The sequence below is a fragment of the Rhinoraja longicauda genome, chromosome 13 (assembly GCF_053455715.1).
Source record: "Rhinoraja longicauda isolate Sanriku21f chromosome 13, sRhiLon1.1, whole genome shotgun sequence".
Taxonomy (NCBI): domain Eukaryota; kingdom Metazoa; phylum Chordata; class Chondrichthyes; order Rajiformes; family Arhynchobatidae; genus Rhinoraja; species Rhinoraja longicauda.
In genome coordinates, this window is record NC_135965.1 from 46,660,361 (window position 1) to 46,680,029 (window position 19,669).

General features: G+C 42.1%; 1 protein-coding gene across 5 annotated transcripts in view; it reads left to right on the top strand.

The window, feature by feature from the left end:
- The window catches only part of LOC144599691 (arf-GAP with coiled-coil, ANK repeat and PH domain-containing protein 2-like), a 91,331-nt gene that overhangs the window by 12,632 nt on the left and 59,030 nt on the right, over positions 1 to 19,669 (top strand). For all 5 annotated transcript variants that reach the window (XM_078410897.1, XM_078410902.1, XM_078410898.1 and 2 more), the window contains exons 2-5: positions 6,890 to 6,947; positions 9,782 to 9,901; positions 11,365 to 11,418; positions 18,921 to 18,979. In XM_078410897.1, coding sequence (XP_078267023.1) covers positions 6,890 to 6,947; positions 9,782 to 9,901; positions 11,365 to 11,418; positions 18,921 to 18,979 — 291 coding nt within the window. The remainder of the gene's footprint in view (positions 1 to 6,889; positions 6,948 to 9,781; positions 9,902 to 11,364; positions 11,419 to 18,920; positions 18,980 to 19,669) is intronic.

Consider the following 19,669-nt stretch of genomic DNA (forward strand, 5'->3'; position numbering starts at 1 on the left):
ACTTGTTTCATTCCAAAAGGGTTAATTTATATTTTGGTCATTTTGGAGGAAAAGTCACAATGCATTAATGGTTGTCCTGGGGCTTGTGCAGTTCTCTGCACTAAGGATATGGAACGTATTTTGCACCTAATGCTTGCATTATGAATTCACCATGTAAGCAGAATTAATTGAACAGACATCTAAAATCGATGTGAACTAATGTTTTTGGCAAAAACATGTGTAACCAAGTAGAAAAAATGACGGTGAATAACCAAACAAAAGCTCAAGTTTAAGATCAGACCTCTTATAAAGAAAGGCCAAAGAGACACATTTAATAAAGGCTAAGAACTTTTTTACTAAATAAAAGCATGTTTCAAAAATAGAAATATATTTAATGGTCATAAGTCATGTTTAATCAGGGCGTGACTTTCTGCTGTATATGACCCTTTTTATAAGACCATCAATACTGCTATTTTATTCGAGTTCTGACAATGTGTTCTTTGTTACTGAGGATATTGTGAAGTTGTTAAGCAATGCCTGATGTCACCATCAATTAGTACTTGTCTTAGTCATCCTATTGTGCAAAATCCCTGGTGGTGTGGTTTTTGCTATAATTATATTCCTGTTACAATTGAGGAAGAAATATGAAACATCAATAATTTGTCCAGAGTTTTGCATGATCCAAAATAGTGGATGTTTTGTGAGTGTCCCTTCAGTGATGTAAATCCTGGTCACCAGCAGAGACTTGCTTGGTAATTCTCAGCTCTGTGCATATTTAGCTATGGCAGATTGCAGACAAGGCTTCATTTACAGATAAATAGATTCATTCTTGTCTCTGAGGTTGAATGGGTCCCCAACATCGGGAACATTTTTCCTGCATCTAGCCTGTCCAATCCTTTACGAATTTTATATGTTTCTATGAGATCTCCTCTCATCCTTCTAAATTCCAGCGAATACAGGCCCAGTCGAGCCATTCTTTCATCATATGTCAGTCCCACAATCCCGGGAATTAACCTGGTGAACCTACGCTGCAGTCTCTCAATAGCAATAATGTCCTTCCTCAAATTAGGAGACCAATATTACACACAATATTGTGTCGATGTGTTATATCTGGACTTTCAGAAGGCCTTCGACAAGGTCCCACATAGGAGATTGGGGTACAAACTTAAAGCACACAGTATTGGGGGTTCAGTGTTGAGGTGGATAGAGAATTGGTTGGCGGACAGGAAGCAAAGAGTAGGAATAAACGGGTCCTTTTCGGAATGGCAGGCAGTGACTAGTGGGGTACCGCAAGGCTCAGTGCTGGGACCCCAGTTATTTACAATATATATTAATGATTTAGACGAGGGAATTGAATGCAATATCTCTAAGTTTGCGGATGACACGAAGCTGGGTGGCAGTGTTAGCTGCGAGGTGGATGCTAGGAGGCTGCAGAGTGACTTGGATAGATTAGGAGAGTGGGCAAATGCATGGAAGATGCAATATAATGTGGATAAATGTGAGGTTATCCACTTTGGCGGCAAGAACAGGAAAGCAGAGTATTACCTGAATGGTGGCCAATTAGGAAAAGGGGAGATGCAACGTGACCTGGGTGTCATGGTGCACCAGTCATTGAAAGCAAGCGTGCAGGTGCAGCAGGCAGTGAAGAAAGCGAATGGCATGTTAGCATTCATAGCAAGAGGATTTGAGTATAGGAGCAGGGAGGTTCTGCTGCAGTTGTACAGGGCCTTGGTGAGACCGCACCTGGAGTATTGTGTACAGTTTTGGTCTCCTAATCTGAGGAAAGACATTCTAGCCTTAGAGGGAGTACAGAGAAGGTTCACCAGATTGATCCCTGGGATGGCAGGACTTTCATATGAAGAAAGACGGGATAGACTCGGCTTATACTCGCTGGAATTTAGAAGACTGAGGGGGGATCTTATTGAAACATATAAAATTCTTAAGGGGTTGGAAAGGCTAGATGCGGGAAGATTGTTTCCGATGTTGGGGAAGTCCAGAACCAGGGGTCACAGCTTAAGGATAAGGGGGAAGTCTTTTAGGACCGAGATGAGAAAACATTTCTTCACACAGAGAGTGGTGAGTCTGTGGAATTCTCTGCCACAGAAGGTAGTTGAGGCCAGTTCATTGGCTATATTTAAGAGGGAGTTAGATGTGGCCCTTGTGGCTAAAGGGATCAGGGGGTATGGAGAGAAGGCAGGTACAGGTTACTGAGCTGGATGATCAGCCATGATCATATTGAATGGTGGTGCAGGCTCGAAGGGCCGAATGGCCTACTCCTGCACCTATTTTCTATGTTTCTACAATATCCCAAGTGCGGTCTCACCAGGTCCCTGTACAACTGCAGTAAGACCTCCTTGCTCCTTGCTCCGAAACGCAAATCCTCTCACAATGAAGGCCAACATGCCATTTGCTTTCTTCACTGCTGTACATGTATGCTTACTTTCTGTGACTGATGTACAAGCACACCCTGGTCTCGTTGCACCTCCCCTTTTCCTAATTGGATAACCTCACATTTATCCACATTATACTGCATCTGCCCACTCACCCAACCTATCCACAAGTCACCCATCAGCCTCATAGCATCCTCCTCGCAGCTCACACTGCCACCAAGTTTTGTGTCATCTGCAAACTTGGAGATGTCACATCTAATTCCCTCATCTAAATCGTTAATATATATTGTAAATAACTTGGGTCCCAGCACCGAGCCTTGCGGCACCCCACTAGTCACTGTCTGCCATTCTGAAAAGGACTAGTTAATTCCTACTGTTTGCTTCCTGTCTGCCAACCAGTTCTCTATCCATGTCAATACCCTACCCCAATACCATGTGCTCTAATTTGGCACACTAATCTCTTGTGTGGGACCTTGTCAAAGGCTTTTTGAAAGTCCAGATATGCCTCATCCACTGGCTCTCCCTTATCCATTCTACTTGTTACATCCTCAAAAAATTCCAGATTAGTTAAGCATGATTCCCCCATCATGAATCCATGCTGACTTTGACTGATCCTGTCACTGCTTTCCAAATGCGCTGCTATAACATCTTTAATAATCGACTCAAGCATCTTCCCCACTACTGATGTAAGGCTAACTGTTTTCTCTCTCCCTCTCTTAAAAAGTGGGGTTACATTGGCTACTCTCCAGTCCACAGGAAGGTCCAGAGTCGAGAGAACATTGGAAAATGCTCACCAATGCATCCACGATTTCTAGGGCCACCGTCTTGAGTACTCTGGGATGCAGACCACCTGGCCCTGGGGATTTATCTGCCTTCAGTCCCAACAGTTTACCCAACACTATTTCCTGACTAAAATGGATTCCTTTCAGTTCCTCCCCCCCACTAGATCCTCGGTGTCCTAATAAAGTGACCTAACTTTACAACATGAACAAATTGCGGTGCATGAAAAGAATATGAGAGGTAGAGAGAGAAAGATATTAGGAGCGAGCCCTGGATGGTATTTAGGCTTTGGCTTGTACAGAGCAAATAACGTTGCCATGTACTTGTGTAATGTGTTGGTCAACTCCAAGGATGGAATGAATCATTGCCCTCTAACAACAACCAATAGAACTCCTGTCACCAAATCCCGCCCTATTGACCAGAAATTGAAATTGAACTGGAGCCGACACAAAACTGTGTTGTGACTGGACATTGTGTGGCTGATTGTTCATCTTTTCAAGACCGAAAAAGTCTTTCCACATTTTCATCATTGGCCTGGAAGGGGACTAGATTTTACTCTGGAAACCGGACTACAATCTGCACTAGCTCAGTGTCTGAGGAACCACATATTCACCTGATGTTGGACTGGATGGAGTGCTGCAATGCCAAGCTTATTGAACAGTTCCCAAAGCAGCAATCGTTACAGTGCAGGACGATGCATAAAGGAAATATATTCCCCTTTTTCCTTACCAGTATCTTTTAATATGAAATGCTCTTGGCAACAAGACACCAAGAAGCATAAAGGGAGTTAGAACAGCAGATGATATGGGATTAGTTAGAGATGGATTGAAGAGAAAACAAGTAGAACAAGCAGTAATTGCAGTAATCTGATCTGTCCCAATTTCTTGTTCTTTCCTTTTGGCCCTGCAGATTATGTACACTCACCACCGGCTGCATTTACTTTCCACCCTCCACCTCTTTCTAGATCAACATGTTAGGTGACAAGTTTCTGCATCTTGTTGGTACAGCGAATTGTGATCATGTGTCATTGTGTGATGAAATTAATGATAGTTTTCCTCATAATAAGCTTTGAAATTTTGTGATTCTGTAGTCATAACTTTATTAACCACAGAATCATAATTAAGCCTCGAGTCTGTGTTGGCTTGCATGAACTGATTTTTGGCATAATTTACATAACTGTCAGATTGCAAAATATTGTGAAATTTTAATTGCAGAATACACTTGAATAGCAAACTTCTGCGGTAGCTTCAAAATAATCCTCTAACCCCCACTCCCGCTATAAATTGTCGATGCTAACAGTGTGACTTAATTATGAATGGGAGTTTCCATTTGTAATCATTAACAGGCCTTTAAAGGAAGTTACAGAATGTTGTTTTGGCTTCAAGGACACCAATGAAGTACATTTTTGAATAATTTTTAATTTCCAAGGAGTTGATTGGTTAATATTAGCCGAATTGGAAAATAGTGTTCTATATACTGAAAACTACTTATTTGGTATTGAGGCTGATTACTCCCATAATAATAATAATAATAATATATTTATTTTATATAGCGCCTTAACACATGCACAAAGCGCTTTACAAATACAATTAACATAGAAACAAACAGACAAACAGACAAACTATCCTGACGGAAAAGCGGCGAATAATCAACGCCAGCGTCCTCTCACGTCAGGGTCCAGCAGTAGACATTAAAGAACACAAGACACACAGATACAATTTTTTACACAAAACAGCCATCACAGTGATTGCTCTAGGCATACCCTCACTGTGATGGAAGGCAAAGTCTTATCTCCTCCTCGTTCTTCTCCCGTGGCGCCACGAGGCGATCGAGGCTCCCAACCCCTTGAAGCCCCCACCGGGCGATGGAAAGTCCCAGGGTCGAGCCGAGCAGGCCGAAGAAAGTCCTGAGCCCCCATGGGTCAATCTCTTTGCTAATTCACAATATTTTTGAGATGCACTCACGTTTGAACATTTCTTAATTTTACAAAGCTTCAATTAGTGTTGCAAAATAAATTGCTTCTTTTTTAAATAACTTTTTAACAAACTGCTTGATCATGCTGGTTCATGGCAAATTTTGTAATCAGTGTAATGTAAATGAGATCCAGTTTAAAGGGGTTGTACACGTTAGAGACAGGAAACATGTTCCCAATGTTGGGGGAGTCCAGAACCAGGGGCCACGGTTTAAGAATAAGGGGTAGGCCATTTAGAACGGAGATGAGGAAAAACATTTTCAGTCAGAGAGTTGTAAATCTGTGGAATTCTATGCCTCAGAAGGCATTGGAGGCCAATTCTCTGAATGCATTCAAGAGAGAGCTAGATAGAGCTCTTAAGGATAGTGGAGTCAGGGTGTATGGGGAGAAGGCAGGAACAGGGTACTGATTGAGAATGATCAGCCGTGATCACATTGAGTGGTGGTGCTGGCTCGAAGGACTGAATGGCCTACTCCTGCACCTATTGTCTATTGTCTAAATTCCATTCGGAATATTTTGGAGGACCAAGAACCAAGATCGAGCAAAAGTCTGTGGATTTGGACGGGGGAAATGGATTTAAGGGAGAGGCACAAAATCTTTTCGATATGGGTGCAATGTTGGGTACAATGGCAGCAGAACTACTGAATGAGCCCATAGCACAAACTGTGCATTAAATACATTGCAGCACTGAACTAAATTCATAAATTGATTCAAAATCCTCAATACTTGCAATGAAAATACTTGCAATTAAGCATCTTTTTTCTCTTACTGTGCGATTACCATGGTAGAGGTTTAGAGTTCCAGAGTTGTTCAGCATGGAACAGGCCCTTCGGCCCAACTTGTCCATGCTGACCAAGATGCCTCATCCAAGCCACTCCCATTTGCTTGTGCTTGGTACATATTTCTTGACCAAAAGTTTATTTAAAAACTCTGTATTAATAATGGCCAACAGTTTAATTTTTGTCTTCCCTTCCAAATCACATCTTTATCTTACTTTATGTTCCTTTTATTGGTGTTCAACCATATGGCATTACTGAGCATGTTTCACTTTGTACCCTTTGTCACTATCCATTAAAATGAACTTAAGTAGGTGCATGATCTTGTTGTATTAATATTATTTGTGTGATTGAACGTGGATTTATAGAAGGTTTATATTAGTGAATTGTTCATCGGTTTGAGAGGGTTTGTTGAAAAGATGATAAGAATTAAACTTAAAGAAAAAGAAAACAGAGTGCCGGTGTAACTCAGCGGGTCAGTCAGTGTCTGTGAAGAACATGGATATGTGACGTTTCACAGAGTGTCGGTGTAACTCAGCGGGTCAGTCAGTGTCTGTGAAGAACATGGATATGTGATGTTTCACAGAGTGTCGGTGTAACTCAGTGGATCAGGCAGCGTCTGTGGAGAACATGGATAGGTGACGTTTCACAGAGTGCTGGAGTAACTCAGCGGATCAGGCAGCATCTGTGGAGAACATGGATAGGTGACGTTTCACAGAGTGTTGGAGTAACTCAGCGGGTCAGGCAGAACCCCTGGAGAACACAGGTGACATTTCAGATCGGAACCTTCTGAGTCTGAAGAAGCATACCAACTTGAAACATCACCTGTCTATGTTTTTCAGTGATGCTGCCTGGTCGTCTAAGTTACTCCAGCACTTTGTTTTTTTTGTAAAGCAGCATCTGTAATTCCTTGTTTCTAGTAATGAAACATGTTGAGAAGAGAGCAACATTGAAAATATGACATCAGATTAATTATATTGTTTCCTCAATAGAGCTGCAATAGAGGAAGTTGAAGGAGATTTTGCTGAATTGGAGTTAAAACTTGAAAAGGTGAGTGCCATAATATTTTATTTCATTTATTTCTGATGGGTCATTTTCCACCCTGGTGCCTGATCAATAATTTAAATGTTCAAGTTCTGGGACATGATTGTGGAAAGTTGCATTCAGGAAAAGGTTCAACAGCAACAGAAATAGCCTGTGAATGTTAACAGGCATACAAATTCAGAAAACCGTGCAGATGCATTTTTGCTCTAATAATCCAAATCCAAATGGACTCTGGCCAGAGAATTTTATGCAATTAAAAAAAGCTGTAAAATTGAATTTGTCCTGTTATGTTCATTAAAAGTTAATTATGTCAAAGTTGATCAGAATGAAATCTCCCTAAAAGAGCAGAGAGGCAATTTGTTAGCTTTGTAACAGTTACCTGCTGGAATTTGCCAAATTCTCAAAAATTTAGGAGAATTAAATTGATTTCTGCAGGTAATGGAAGTATTTATAAAACAGACACATACACGAATAGCATTTCCAAATCTAGATCAATGCACCAGAACATTTTTTACAACAGTATGGAAGCCAGTGAGGAATGCGTTTTTGTAACGTTTTGAACGTTTTGATGGACCATTTCATTGGATGGATAATCCATTTTGGAAGGTCATTTATTTGAACATCACTTACACAAGAGTGGTTTTGCAGAATGCGTTTGCATTATCTTGTAAATTAAATGATTTGCAACAGGCAGATGTTGAAATGGAGATTTTACTTATGTTTCCCTTCTGTAACTAAGGTTGCAGTTATACAAATGGGGTGAACAAGAGAGACATCAAAGACATCACATTGAGATGCGTTTAAGATTTAATTGGGTTTAAACTCTCTTTAATATTTCAGTGATTTGGAACAATTGATCAGATCACTTAGATCCATAAAAATTCTTGCATTTAACTGTTGCAGAAGTAGCATTTATTGCCATAGTTTGATTTACATTTCCTAATTACAAGCAATAAGGAAATGCTATGGGTACTTGAGAAAGAGCAGGCATTTATTGCCACAGGGAACGAACAGTCTTGTGCAGTGCTGCATGGTTCTACAGAGCCTACACCTGGATTACATTGTGAAATGTGGTCTCTGGTCCTGAGAACAAGCACACTTGCAGGCTGTGCAGTGTAGATTTACTCAAATATTTGTGTAGGTGGGGAGATGGAGTAGTGTTGGACAATGTTTCCTGGAGTTTAGCTGAATGAGAGAGGATCTCATTGGAAAGGAATTTACATGATGAGGACATTCTGAGCCCTTTGGCTGGCGGGTCTGGAAGGCAAAGGCTCCTGAGGACTGAAAGGAGAAATTTCTTCACAGATGGATAAAAACTTGTGGAACTCTGAGCCCCAGAGGGTTGTGGAATTACAGACACCATGTCTATTCCAGACTTTTGCACACAGAGAGTGAGAGGATCGGGTGGGAATTTGGGAGTTGGCATGGAGGATTTTTGAGTGATAGAACGGTTTACTGCTTTGAATTGCAGTCTTCATAGTCCATGATACTGCCATCCTCTCAGCTTGGATCTTTCATTAGACATCAGCAACATCCAGCTTTGCTTCAGTCCTCCTTTCTGCTTTCATTATTTTTCTTCCTGACATTGATATTGCAAGGATTCCCTGCCATCCAGTTTTGTTCCAAAGTAATGATTACTGAAACTGTTACAAATTGAAACACAATTTCCGACATCGTACTAATTAATACTTTCGGTCTTTAAACATTTGAAATGATTGGAAGAAATGGCATTGAAGACCATTGTGGAAGAGGATCAACTAGTTTGATGATGGCTGATCTCAACTCTGCCTAGTTGCCTTTGTTCAAAAACCATTAGTCACCATATCCAAAGAAAGTCATTAATCTTAGCCCGGAAACTTTAATAGTTTGTGTAGGAAGGAACTGCAGATGCTGGTTTAAACCGAAGATAGACAAAAAAGCTGGAGTAACTCAGCAGGACAGGCAGCATCTCTGGAGATAAGGAATGGGTGACGTTTCTGAAGAAGGGTCTCGACCCGAAACATCACCCATTCCTTCCCTCCAGAGATGCTGCCTGTCCCACTGAGTTACTCCAGCTTTTTGTATCTATCTTAACTTTAATAGTTTGTTGCTTCAATAGACAATAGGTGCAGGAGTAGGCCATTCGGCCCTTCGAGCCAGCACCACCATTCAATGTGATCATGGCTGATCATTCTCAATCAGTACCCCGTTCCTGCCTTCTCCCCATACCCCCTGAGTCCGCTATCCTTAAGCACTCTATCCAGCTCTCATGAATGCATTCAGAGAATTGGCCTCCACTGCCTTCTGAGGCAGTGAATTCCACAGATTTACAACTCTGACTGAAAAAAGATCCCCTCTCATCCCTCTAAATTCCAGTGTATACAAGCCTAGCCGCTCCAGTCTTTCACATATGACAGTCCCACGATTCCGCTTCCTTCTGCCCCACTCTACATGTTCAAACCAATCCTCTCTCATCCTTTTTCCCTCTCCCAGACATCATGCTGGTGGAGTGTTGGACCATTGAGGTGGGGTGGGAGAGTGCAGGAGGTTTAGAGCATGTGCTCTCGACTGCTGTTCCCCATCCATTCCCATGTCTCACAGCCTTTTCCATTCTATACTTCACTATCTAAATGCTCCACCATAATAACACCACTGTTTTTTAAAATTTGAATTGATGTAATTGTATTCAGTGTTGTTCACTGCATCCTATTTGTTTGCAGTGCATTAGGATTTTCAAGTTTTCAGTGCCGTTGTTAATTTCACAAATAAAGCCGATTGATATTTGAATGTCTTTTCCACCACATTAATTGGATAATGGTTCGGGAGTTTGTAAACACTGAGCACACATTTTCCTCCTTTAGGTTGTGAAGTTATGCATTGGAATGATCGATGCTGGAAAGAACTTCTGTAATGCCAACAAACAGTTTGTCAACGGAATCCGCGAGCTGGCCCAACACTCCACCAAGGATGAAGTCATTGAGGTGAGGACACCGACCGCACTGAGCAAACCAGTATCTCTTTGACTCAGCAGCTGAGTGTTCCATTGAAATATGACCACTTACCGCTGACTTTTCAGTATCTTATTGTGTTTGATAAGCAGTGTGTTGTGCTTGAGAGTAATGGCACAACAACACCAGTGAAAGCAAATGTGCATCACTCCAAGTAGAGTGTTTAGTTTTCAATAAAACTTCAAGCCATTTAGCTTGTACATTTGGCATTTATTGATCCGAAGTTCATTAGTTTACATTTACAATGTAAATTTAGAAACTTGCTTGGATTATGATCAGGGCTTGACTTTTAAATGAAAAATTCCTTCCTGAAGCTTTCCTCTAACCCTGCAATTTGACCAGTTCAGACCTTTGCTTTGTCACCCATTCTTTTCCTTATTTGAGTACTCCTTCATGTTTTTCAAGTAAGGTCATAAGTAATAGGAGCAGAATTCAGCCCATTCAGACTCTGCAATTCAATCATGGCTGATCTATCTCTCCCTCCTCAAAGGTTTCAAAGGTTTTTTATTGTCACGTGCACCAATTAAGGTACAATGATATGCGAATTACCAAACTGCCATACCAAAAAAAAGCAACAAGAAACACAACTCCATAAAAGTTAACATAAACATCCACCACAGTGGATTCCCCACATTCCTCACTGTGATGGAAGGCAATAAAGTCTAATCTTCTGCCCACCATTTTCTCCCGTGGTCGGGGCAGTCGAACCATCCGTCAGGGCGATTGAAGCTCCCACAGCCGGCGGTCGAAGCCCCCGCGTCGGGACGGTTGAAGCTCCCGTGTCGGGGCGATCGTAGCTCCCGCCTCGGGGCGGTCGAAGCTCCCGTGTCGGAGCAGTCAAAGCTCCCGCGTCAGGGCGGTCGATGCTCCCACCGCTTAGAGTTCCCGAAGTCAGTCTCTGACCAGAGACGGCGAGGTTAAAAGTCCGCAGGCATCCGCGGTAAAGCTCAGAGGTCGATCCCTGGCAAAGGGATCACGAGCTCCGTGATATTAAAGGGATTGCGGGCTCCGCAGGCTCCCACGGCGGAGTTCTCAAAATCAGTCTCCAGCAAAGGCCACCAACTCCTCGATGTTAGGCCGCAGTGCGGACGGAGATACGATACGGGAAAAAAATGGTGAGATTAGAAAACGTTTCCCCCAAACCCCCCCCCCCCCCCCCACATAAAACAAGCTAAAAAACACTAAAACCATACATTTAACACATACTAAAAAAACATCGAAGAAGAAAGGGACAGACAGGCAACCCCATTCTCCTGCCTTCTCCTGACACCCGTACTACTACTACTCCTGACACCGTACTAATCAAGAATCTATCTATCACTGCCTTAAAAATATTATTAAATGTAAATATATATTTTAGATTTGGGAATGTTGAATTACTTGTGTTTTGTTCAAAATTGGCATCTTTATTCAGGCTTTATATTTACTTTCTTCAGAACAGTCTAATGAGGTTTTCGGATAGCCTTCTGGAGATGGTTAGTTTTCACACGGTAAGTCATAAATTATGCTACTTGTATGATGAAAGCGGAAGCTGATAGAAGTCGATTCTGTGCAACGTATGTTTTTAAAGAAGTGTCAACTTGCCACTTAGTTTCACTTTAAAACAATATTTTGATTTTGAAAATGAGCAGTATGTATGGGTAATAAGTTGGAGATATGGTAGTAGGTAGGGTTACTGGTCATTAAGAGTTGCCCAAAAGGTTATCACTTACATAGAAACATAGAAAATAAGTGCAGGAGTAGGCCATTCAGCCCTTCGAGCCAGCATCGTCATTCAATATGATCATGGCTGATCATCCAGAATCAGTACCCTGTTCCTGTTTTCTTGATTCCGCAAGCCCTAAGAGCTAAATCTAACTCTCTCTTGAATACATCGAGTGAATTGGCCTCCACTTACCTAAAGCCTCTGTACTCACTTCCACACTGTGGCTACATGATACATTTGAATGCCCAGTCTAATGAAATGAAGGCAACAGAACACTGGGTTTTGGTTGAGGCCTAATTGAAATCTACTCCTGTGTCCCACATCAAGGCCATGGATTCAGGTGACGTTTTGGGTCGAGACCCTTCTTCAGAAACATCACCCGTTCCTTCTCTCCAGCGATGCTGCCTGTCCCGCTGAGTTACTCCAGCTTTTTGTGTCTATCTTCGGTTTAAACCAGCATCTGCAGTTCCTTCTTACACACTGGACAATGCTTCATGTGTGATTGATCTTTCAGCAATGTAGCAGGATATTTATTTGAGGTGCGTCGTTGAGGAATCAGCTGAGCTCTATCCATAGTCTCCCTGCTTCTCGGTAGAAACAAAGAATATATTGATTAAACAAGAACATTTGCCATTAGCAGACATTCTGAATCACACAAAATAAGTACATTGTAATTTTATTTTCCCTTGCAGACATTAAAATAACTGTGGTCATAAATTTAATATCAACAATGTCTGTAATTGATAGATTCATAACTCTTGCTACTAATAGAGTCATATAATGTGGACACAGGCCCTTCAGCCCAACCTATCCATGCTGACCAACATGCCCCTTCTAGGCTAGTCCCACCTTCCTGGGTTTGGCCTAGATTCCTCTAAACCTATCCTATCCATGTACCATCTATAAATATTTCCTATGGTGCCAGCTATTGATGTCTATAAATTGCATGAATGTTTTGTCTCCTCCACTGCGACCCGTTCCCACATGTTACCACAGTTTCATTGTTACTGACGTCAGGGAAATTGTCCGACAGTCATGAATAGGATCATTACTTTTGTGAATTGTTGCAAGCACTTAACCTGACAGGTAAAAATTGTTATGAGTAAAGTGGGTGCAATGTTTCTGAAGTCTTCCTGGAATGTTCTGAAGTATTTTTGTTTCCTGCCTTTAAGAAATTACATCACCCATCAGCTGATGGTTGCAATCTAGAATTGATAATGCATCACCTGTTTATAAAATTCCTATCCAATAAGCATGCACTGTTAAATGTGAATGTGTACAATAAACTGGCATTTCTTGCGTCACATTTTTATTAATTTGTGTTTTAAGTAGTAAGTGTTTTCCAATGTTTACAATTTGTGTAAATGTTAAATGCACGGATTTTTAAAGTGCACAGTCATATATTGCAAGGTTTGCTGGGGAGGTCTGGCTTTGATAAAGATGTTAGACTTTGCGTATTACAGTGGCAAACACATCCCACATTTTTTATGTTACTGATAACGATCAAAATCGTTTAAAGCTTTGGTTTAGTTTAGAGATAGAGCGTAGAAACAGGCTCTTGGCCCACCGAGTCAGCGCCGACCAGCGATCCCCGCACACTAACACTATCCTACACACACTAGGGACAATTTACATTTACACCAAGCTAATTAATCTACAAACCTGCACGTCTTTGGAGTATGGGAGGAAACCAAAGATCTCAGAGAAAACAAACGCGATCACAGGGAGAAGGTACAATCTGCGTACAGACAGCACCTGTTGTCGGGATCAAACCCGGGTCCCTGGCACTGTAAGCGCTAGAAGGCAGCAACTCCACCGCTGCGCCACTGTGCTGCCATCTTTACTTTGAGTATTGTTCCACTGTTGTTTAATTAATCTAAGCAAAGAAAACTGAAGAGTGTGACAGCTGCAGAAGCGATTTGCAGATGATTTCTGGATTTTGCCAGAAATAAGAGAAGGTTGGCATGACTACAGTTGATTTTCACACACACAGGTTAAAGGGATGTGGTGAAAGGACCCATTTCCTCAGCAGAGAGATCAGTAACGAGGAGATGTATGTTTGGGTTTTGGTGGAAGGATTAGGATGGAGGGAAATAGTCCCCAAAGAGTGGTGGACCTGGAATGTACTGTAATCATGAGTGACTGGGGCAGAAATCTTCATCTCGGTTTTAAACGTATCAACATGAGCGGTTGAGAGTTGCAAAGTGGGTTATTCTTAATGGCTCTGGTGACCATTCTGAAAGTGGACTGCATCTTCTCTGCTTGTCTCTTTGATACATGATTTTTCAGAACTCCAGATTTTTGTCCAAATACTTGCACTTCTTTAAAAATGTAATTTATGATTGATGGTGATATAGTGTGGAGGGGTTGAGGATGGCCTGTTAAAAGTTCTTTCATTAAGAGTCTGTTTAAATTAACTCTTAATTACGTTACTGATCAGATTTGGAGCATGGGGGTAAAATTTGCTCCAATGTCATGTGCTAACAATAATAAACAAGTTCATGAATTATTTTCAACGGCTGGACTCTGCCATCAAGTCCCTTTGTCTCTCATTTGCCCGAAATCACTAGTTGTTTGAGACCCGTCTCACTGCGTTATGAAAATTACATGTCAGTGTGATACGGCCGTCTCGGTTACACTAAATGATTACATATAAATACATAGCAATTTCCCAATTTAAATTAATGAAAATAAAATGGGAAAAACCCCAATATCTTTAAAGAGCATTAACTAGAAATTAACAAATGCCACATAAAGCATTCATATGTGTAACGTGATTTTAATTCTATCTTAACTTGGTGATTTTTCAATCTGGATCAAACATTCATCTTGGCTTTCTAGGAATGTTTAAGTGTCTCTGCACAAAAGTATTGAGAAAACAGAATGGCAGTTTGACTCAAATAGTGCGGCATGAAGACAAAAACACGTCACCTAGTTCTGAACTTTTATCACTAGGCTTGTCATTTTGAAGCTTCCTTGGCCCTAAAAACATCCTGTCTCTTCCATATGTCCGACTGAGCAACGCTGTAAATGTGAGTGCATTGCCACAGCATGTTCACCCACCATGTGCTAGTTGTGCTCAATGTAAGTGCATCACCACAGCATGTTCACCCACCATGTGCTAGTTGAGGTGCTTTCATGAATTGGAGACATAGCTCACCGGCAGTTGCTTGCTTTGTTGTAACCTATCGCTTTGTGGGCATGAAACCAGTGGGCAAGTTCTCATTCAGCTTCACAGCGATGCCTTAACTCAAATTTGGGACAATATTTCATCTGGTGGATTGTGTTCAGGTGCGCATGCCCAAACATTGCATCGTGTGCCAGTCAGTTATTTTGTAGACTTAGTGAGGTCTTAGACTTAGTACATCTGTAAGATGCACAACATCAGGACCATCGTGAACAATTGTTTCCTGAACCTCGGTTCCCCTTGCAGAATGCCCAGCAACTGAAGCTGTTGGCTGAAACGCTCCATCCCTGCACTGCTCTGTGGCACTCATTCATCTCATTGCATTGTCTGTAACCTTGCATGCTCTATTGCTGCATGGCTGTGAGCTGTGGACCATGAAGAGCTGCTCATGGTGCTTAGAGTTAACGTCAACCAACATGGAGGGACAAAATTACTTACTTCTGTTACTCTTCTAATCCTTGAATGCTTGCCAATCTAGGCTCTCACTTGCATTTATGCATTAACCAGCTGGTTATGAGTGGTTTAGGATGGCTTTAACCTCGATGTTGCTGGGAAGGTGGTAGTTGCCATCTCTATATTTATGGATAGGCAGCCTGTGGTGATCATTTCCCTCCCCATCAACCCATGGCATGTCAGGTGATTCCCAGGATCCCCTGAATCGGTTTTCCATTCATGCCTCATCTGCTATTGTAAAGCATGCATGAAGGAACTGCAGATGCTGGTTTAGTAGTCGATGCTGCTATTGTAAAGCATGCATGAAGGAACTGCAGATGCTGGTTTAGTAGCAGATGCTGCTATAGTAGAGCATGCATGAAGGAACTGCACATGCCGGTTTAGTAGCAGATGCTGGCATTGTGAAGCATGCATGAAGGAACTGCAGATGCCAGTTTAGTAGCAGATGCTGCTCTTGTAAAGCAGCAACTTGGAGTGAAGACAGTCCTCTGATGTTTCTTTCCACAGTTCATGATAAAGAAGAAGAGCATCCTTCTTAATGTTGCTAAAGAGCGTTTATCTACAGATCTTAACCACAGTTGATTCAATAACAAGCCTGGTTATTTATATTTTTAATTCATGACGTGGTGTTTGGCTCAAAAATGTTCCGAAAGAGTTGAAAGGGATGCCTATTGCAGCTGCGGTGCACTGCAGAGCACAGTCTGAAATAAACACGCTTGGTTTAATGTGGGAATTCATTCTGTTCTGTAGTCCAGCGATGAATGTTGGGTGGAGATTGCAGATGCTGGAATCTGGAGCAAGAAACTACTGGAGGAAGTGAGTGGGTCAGGGAGCACGTGTGGAAGCAGAGGGTGGTGGAGATTGTGGGCTGGGGCCCGGTGTCAGGAATGCAAGCTGAGTAATTTAGTTATTGTGTGTAGCGGAGGCGAGAGGGGAGGAGAGGGTGCTGCACCAATGCACGAGAGGTTTGGACCCAACAGGTCCACTTGGTCTAGTCATGTATAAAACGCCTATGCCAAATATAAACAGAATTACAAAAATGCTGTTTATAATTCATTATAGGATTAGTTTTCAATAACACAGAAGGTGGGAGAAGGCGTAGGACAAAAGCTTTATGTCAGATGCGTTGAGACCAGGTGCCTTAATATGGCAATTAGAATCAGATTCTACTTTATACTGGTGTTATTTGTTGCAAGTAGCTGGTCTGTGGGACGTGTCCAACAGGACATTGACCATAGGTTGGTATTGAACCAGGGTGATTGGAACTCTGAGATTTCTACCCTGCTGGCAGCACTGCTGTGCCACATCAGAGGGTGTGGGGAGGGTTGGGGTTGGATCGTGATGGAGGATCAGCATCTTTGTGATGACTAGCAGGACTGGTTCAAAGGACTCATTTGGAATATTGTGTTCCGTTTTGGTCATTCTGTTATAGGAAAGATGTTGCTAAGCCGGAAAGGGTGCAGAGAAGATTTACGAGGATGTTGCCAGGTCTCGAGGGCCCGAGCTACATGGAGAGTTTGGGGCAGGCTAGGATTCTGCTCCTTAGGAAAGGCAGGTCCAATGGCAATGTTATGGGGTATTGCAGTTGTTCCACTCCTTTAGTTCATTACATGTTTACTTTTCCTGCACTAGCTATAATTTAAGGATGTGGATGGGACTAGTGTAGCTGGGACATGTTAGCTGATGTGGGTAAGTTGGGCCAGAGGGCCTGTTTCCACACTGTATCACTTTGTGCCTCTGTGTGCATCATCTTCTACCATCATGCCTTGCACTCTCATATTTCCTGGGGTTGACGAATGTACAAAGACTTGCTTGGAATATGTAGCCTTATCTGGCAGCATCTTCATTCGCTGAGTCCTTTCACTGGCCAAGATTTAGGATTCCGTTTGGAGAATTTCATGTGCAAGTTTCTTTTATTTCTACATCTGATTCTTTCTGCACTGAATGAAACTGATTTCAGCATTGAACTGTGATTCATAAAATATTAACTGGGGTTAATTACCCATTTCAATGTTTGACAGCCTGCTGTCAAATGTGTTTTCTTTGTTGTGTTTGACTGCTGTTGCATATTTACATTTATAACATCACTTCATTGCCTAAGAAGATCAAATCCAACTTCTTCATTTTAGCTCCTCTTACATTAAAAGGGTCTTTTATATTAGTTCCTGCATTAGTGCTGATTTCTACACTCGTAAAAGTCAAATATCAATACATTTTGCCCCTCGGTCTCTTTTCTTCACGGTGCATTTGTGATTCTTTCCCTGCTCTCTCGGCCTCTCCGTCTCCATCTCAGGACAAAAGCTAGTCAACAACATCCATTAGAAGCCTGTAGAATTTGAAAAATAATAGTCAATAGTCAATAGTCGTTTATTTGTCACATACACATAAATGTGTAGTGAAATGAAACATTACCCGCAGTTAAACAATAAGACCAATAAGAATAATCAATAAAAATGCAATAACACATACAATCACAACTAACACCAAACAAAAAGAAACATCCATCACAGTGAGTCTCCTCCAGTCCCTCCTCACTGTGATGGAAGGCCAAAAATGTCTTTTTCTCTTCCCTGCCGTCTTCTCCCGCGGTCAGGCTGTTGGATTTGCCACGTCGGGGCGGTCGGGGCTCCCGATATTGAAGCCCCCACTGGGCGGTGAAAGGTCCACAGCCTATTTCAGGCCGCGCCGGACGGTGAAAGGTCCGCGGCGGGCCGACCCAAGCCACGCGATTCGGGGCGGGCGAACACGCTGCCTCTGCCGCTGCCGGAGCTCTCGATGTCGGCCCCCATCCAGGGGCCTGCGGGCTTCCGACGTCCACGCGGCCCGCGCTGGAGCCTCCGGAGACGAATCGCAGCCGCTCCCGCAGCATCCGCAGGCAGCCAGCGCCGCAGGTGGTGAGTCCGGGCCGCGGGCTCTGCGAACCAGAGCCCCAGGTGGTCCCAGGTGCATGGCCGGTGGTAGGCCGCAGCGGGAACGGAGACACGACACAGAAACAAAGGTCGCGTCTCCGTTCGGGAGAGAGAATTTTACAGTTCCCGTTCCCTCCCACCCCCCCCCCCCAAACATAACATACAAACACTACACCATATTAAAACTACAATTCATACAAAAACAACAAAAAACACAAAAGACAGACGGACTGCAGGCAAGCCGCAGCTGTCAAACTGTAAACCATGTTGGCGACAAAAAACATCCTAACAGTTCATCAATTAAAGTAAAGTGAGTGATAACTTGTTTGTTATCAATTTATTGCCAAATATTGTTGCAATACAACAAAATAGTTGTCATAAATATGGACAGGTGTATTACATAGGTGATAAATGAATATCTATCAGATGATTCTTAAATTGTACACCTCAGAAACTAATCATGGATTTTTTAATTTATCAAAGGTTGCCAAACTTGGAGATGGAACAATGAATTAAGGCTGTTGTAAATGTGGAGGTAGAGAACGTGGGGGAAATGCAGATGGTGTATGAGAGCGGAACTTGATGTCGTTCCTCTTCAAACCAGTCTTATATTTGTAATAGTTGTTGGAAGAGAAATTGCAAACCATGATGAAAATGTACATGAAGTGTGCTTCCATTGAAATACTTACGATAGAGTGACCATTTTATTATTGTAAACATGTTTATTTTCTCTTTCAGATTCTGTTTGACCAAGTCCAAAGATCCATCAAGTTACAGCTTCAGTCATTCGTTAAAGAGTAGGCATTTTTTAAAATTATTACATGCCTATCATCATTGAGCAAAGTCAAATGGTTAAATTTCCAGCAGAGTAAATGAAAAGCAGATCATCCAACATCTCTTCACAGCTGTGTATTACTTTTAAAGCAATGTATCAGCAAGGAGAGCAGAATTTCAGTGGGATATACCTCCCAGAATACTCGCTGACGTGGGAATGTGTGCATAAGTTGCATTCCTTTTCTTGCTCACATGGTGCATCAAATGCAAGTTAATTTCAAAGCTGATCAATCATTGTCAGAATTAGCAGCAGAATTAGGCCATTCAACCCATCGAGCCTGCTGTGCCATTCTATCATGGCTGATCTATTTTTTCCCCTCAACCCCATTCTCCTGCCTTTAATCAAAAATCTACCAATCTCCACTTTAATCCGATTATTTCATAAAACTGCATTTCATTACACAAATATTAATCATCATGTTCATTGAACATGGTGAGGGTTTACCTTCTCACCACTTCCGGTGGAACAGGTTAAACAGGTTTAAATATAAGAAAATAACTGCAGATGCTGGTACAAATCGAAGGTATTTATTCACAAAATGCTGGAGTAACTCAGCAGGTCAGGCAGCATCTCAGGAGAGAAGGAATGGGTGACGTTTCGGGTCGAAACCCTTCTTCAAACCTGTTATTTAAAAAGGTTTAAATAAGTCAGT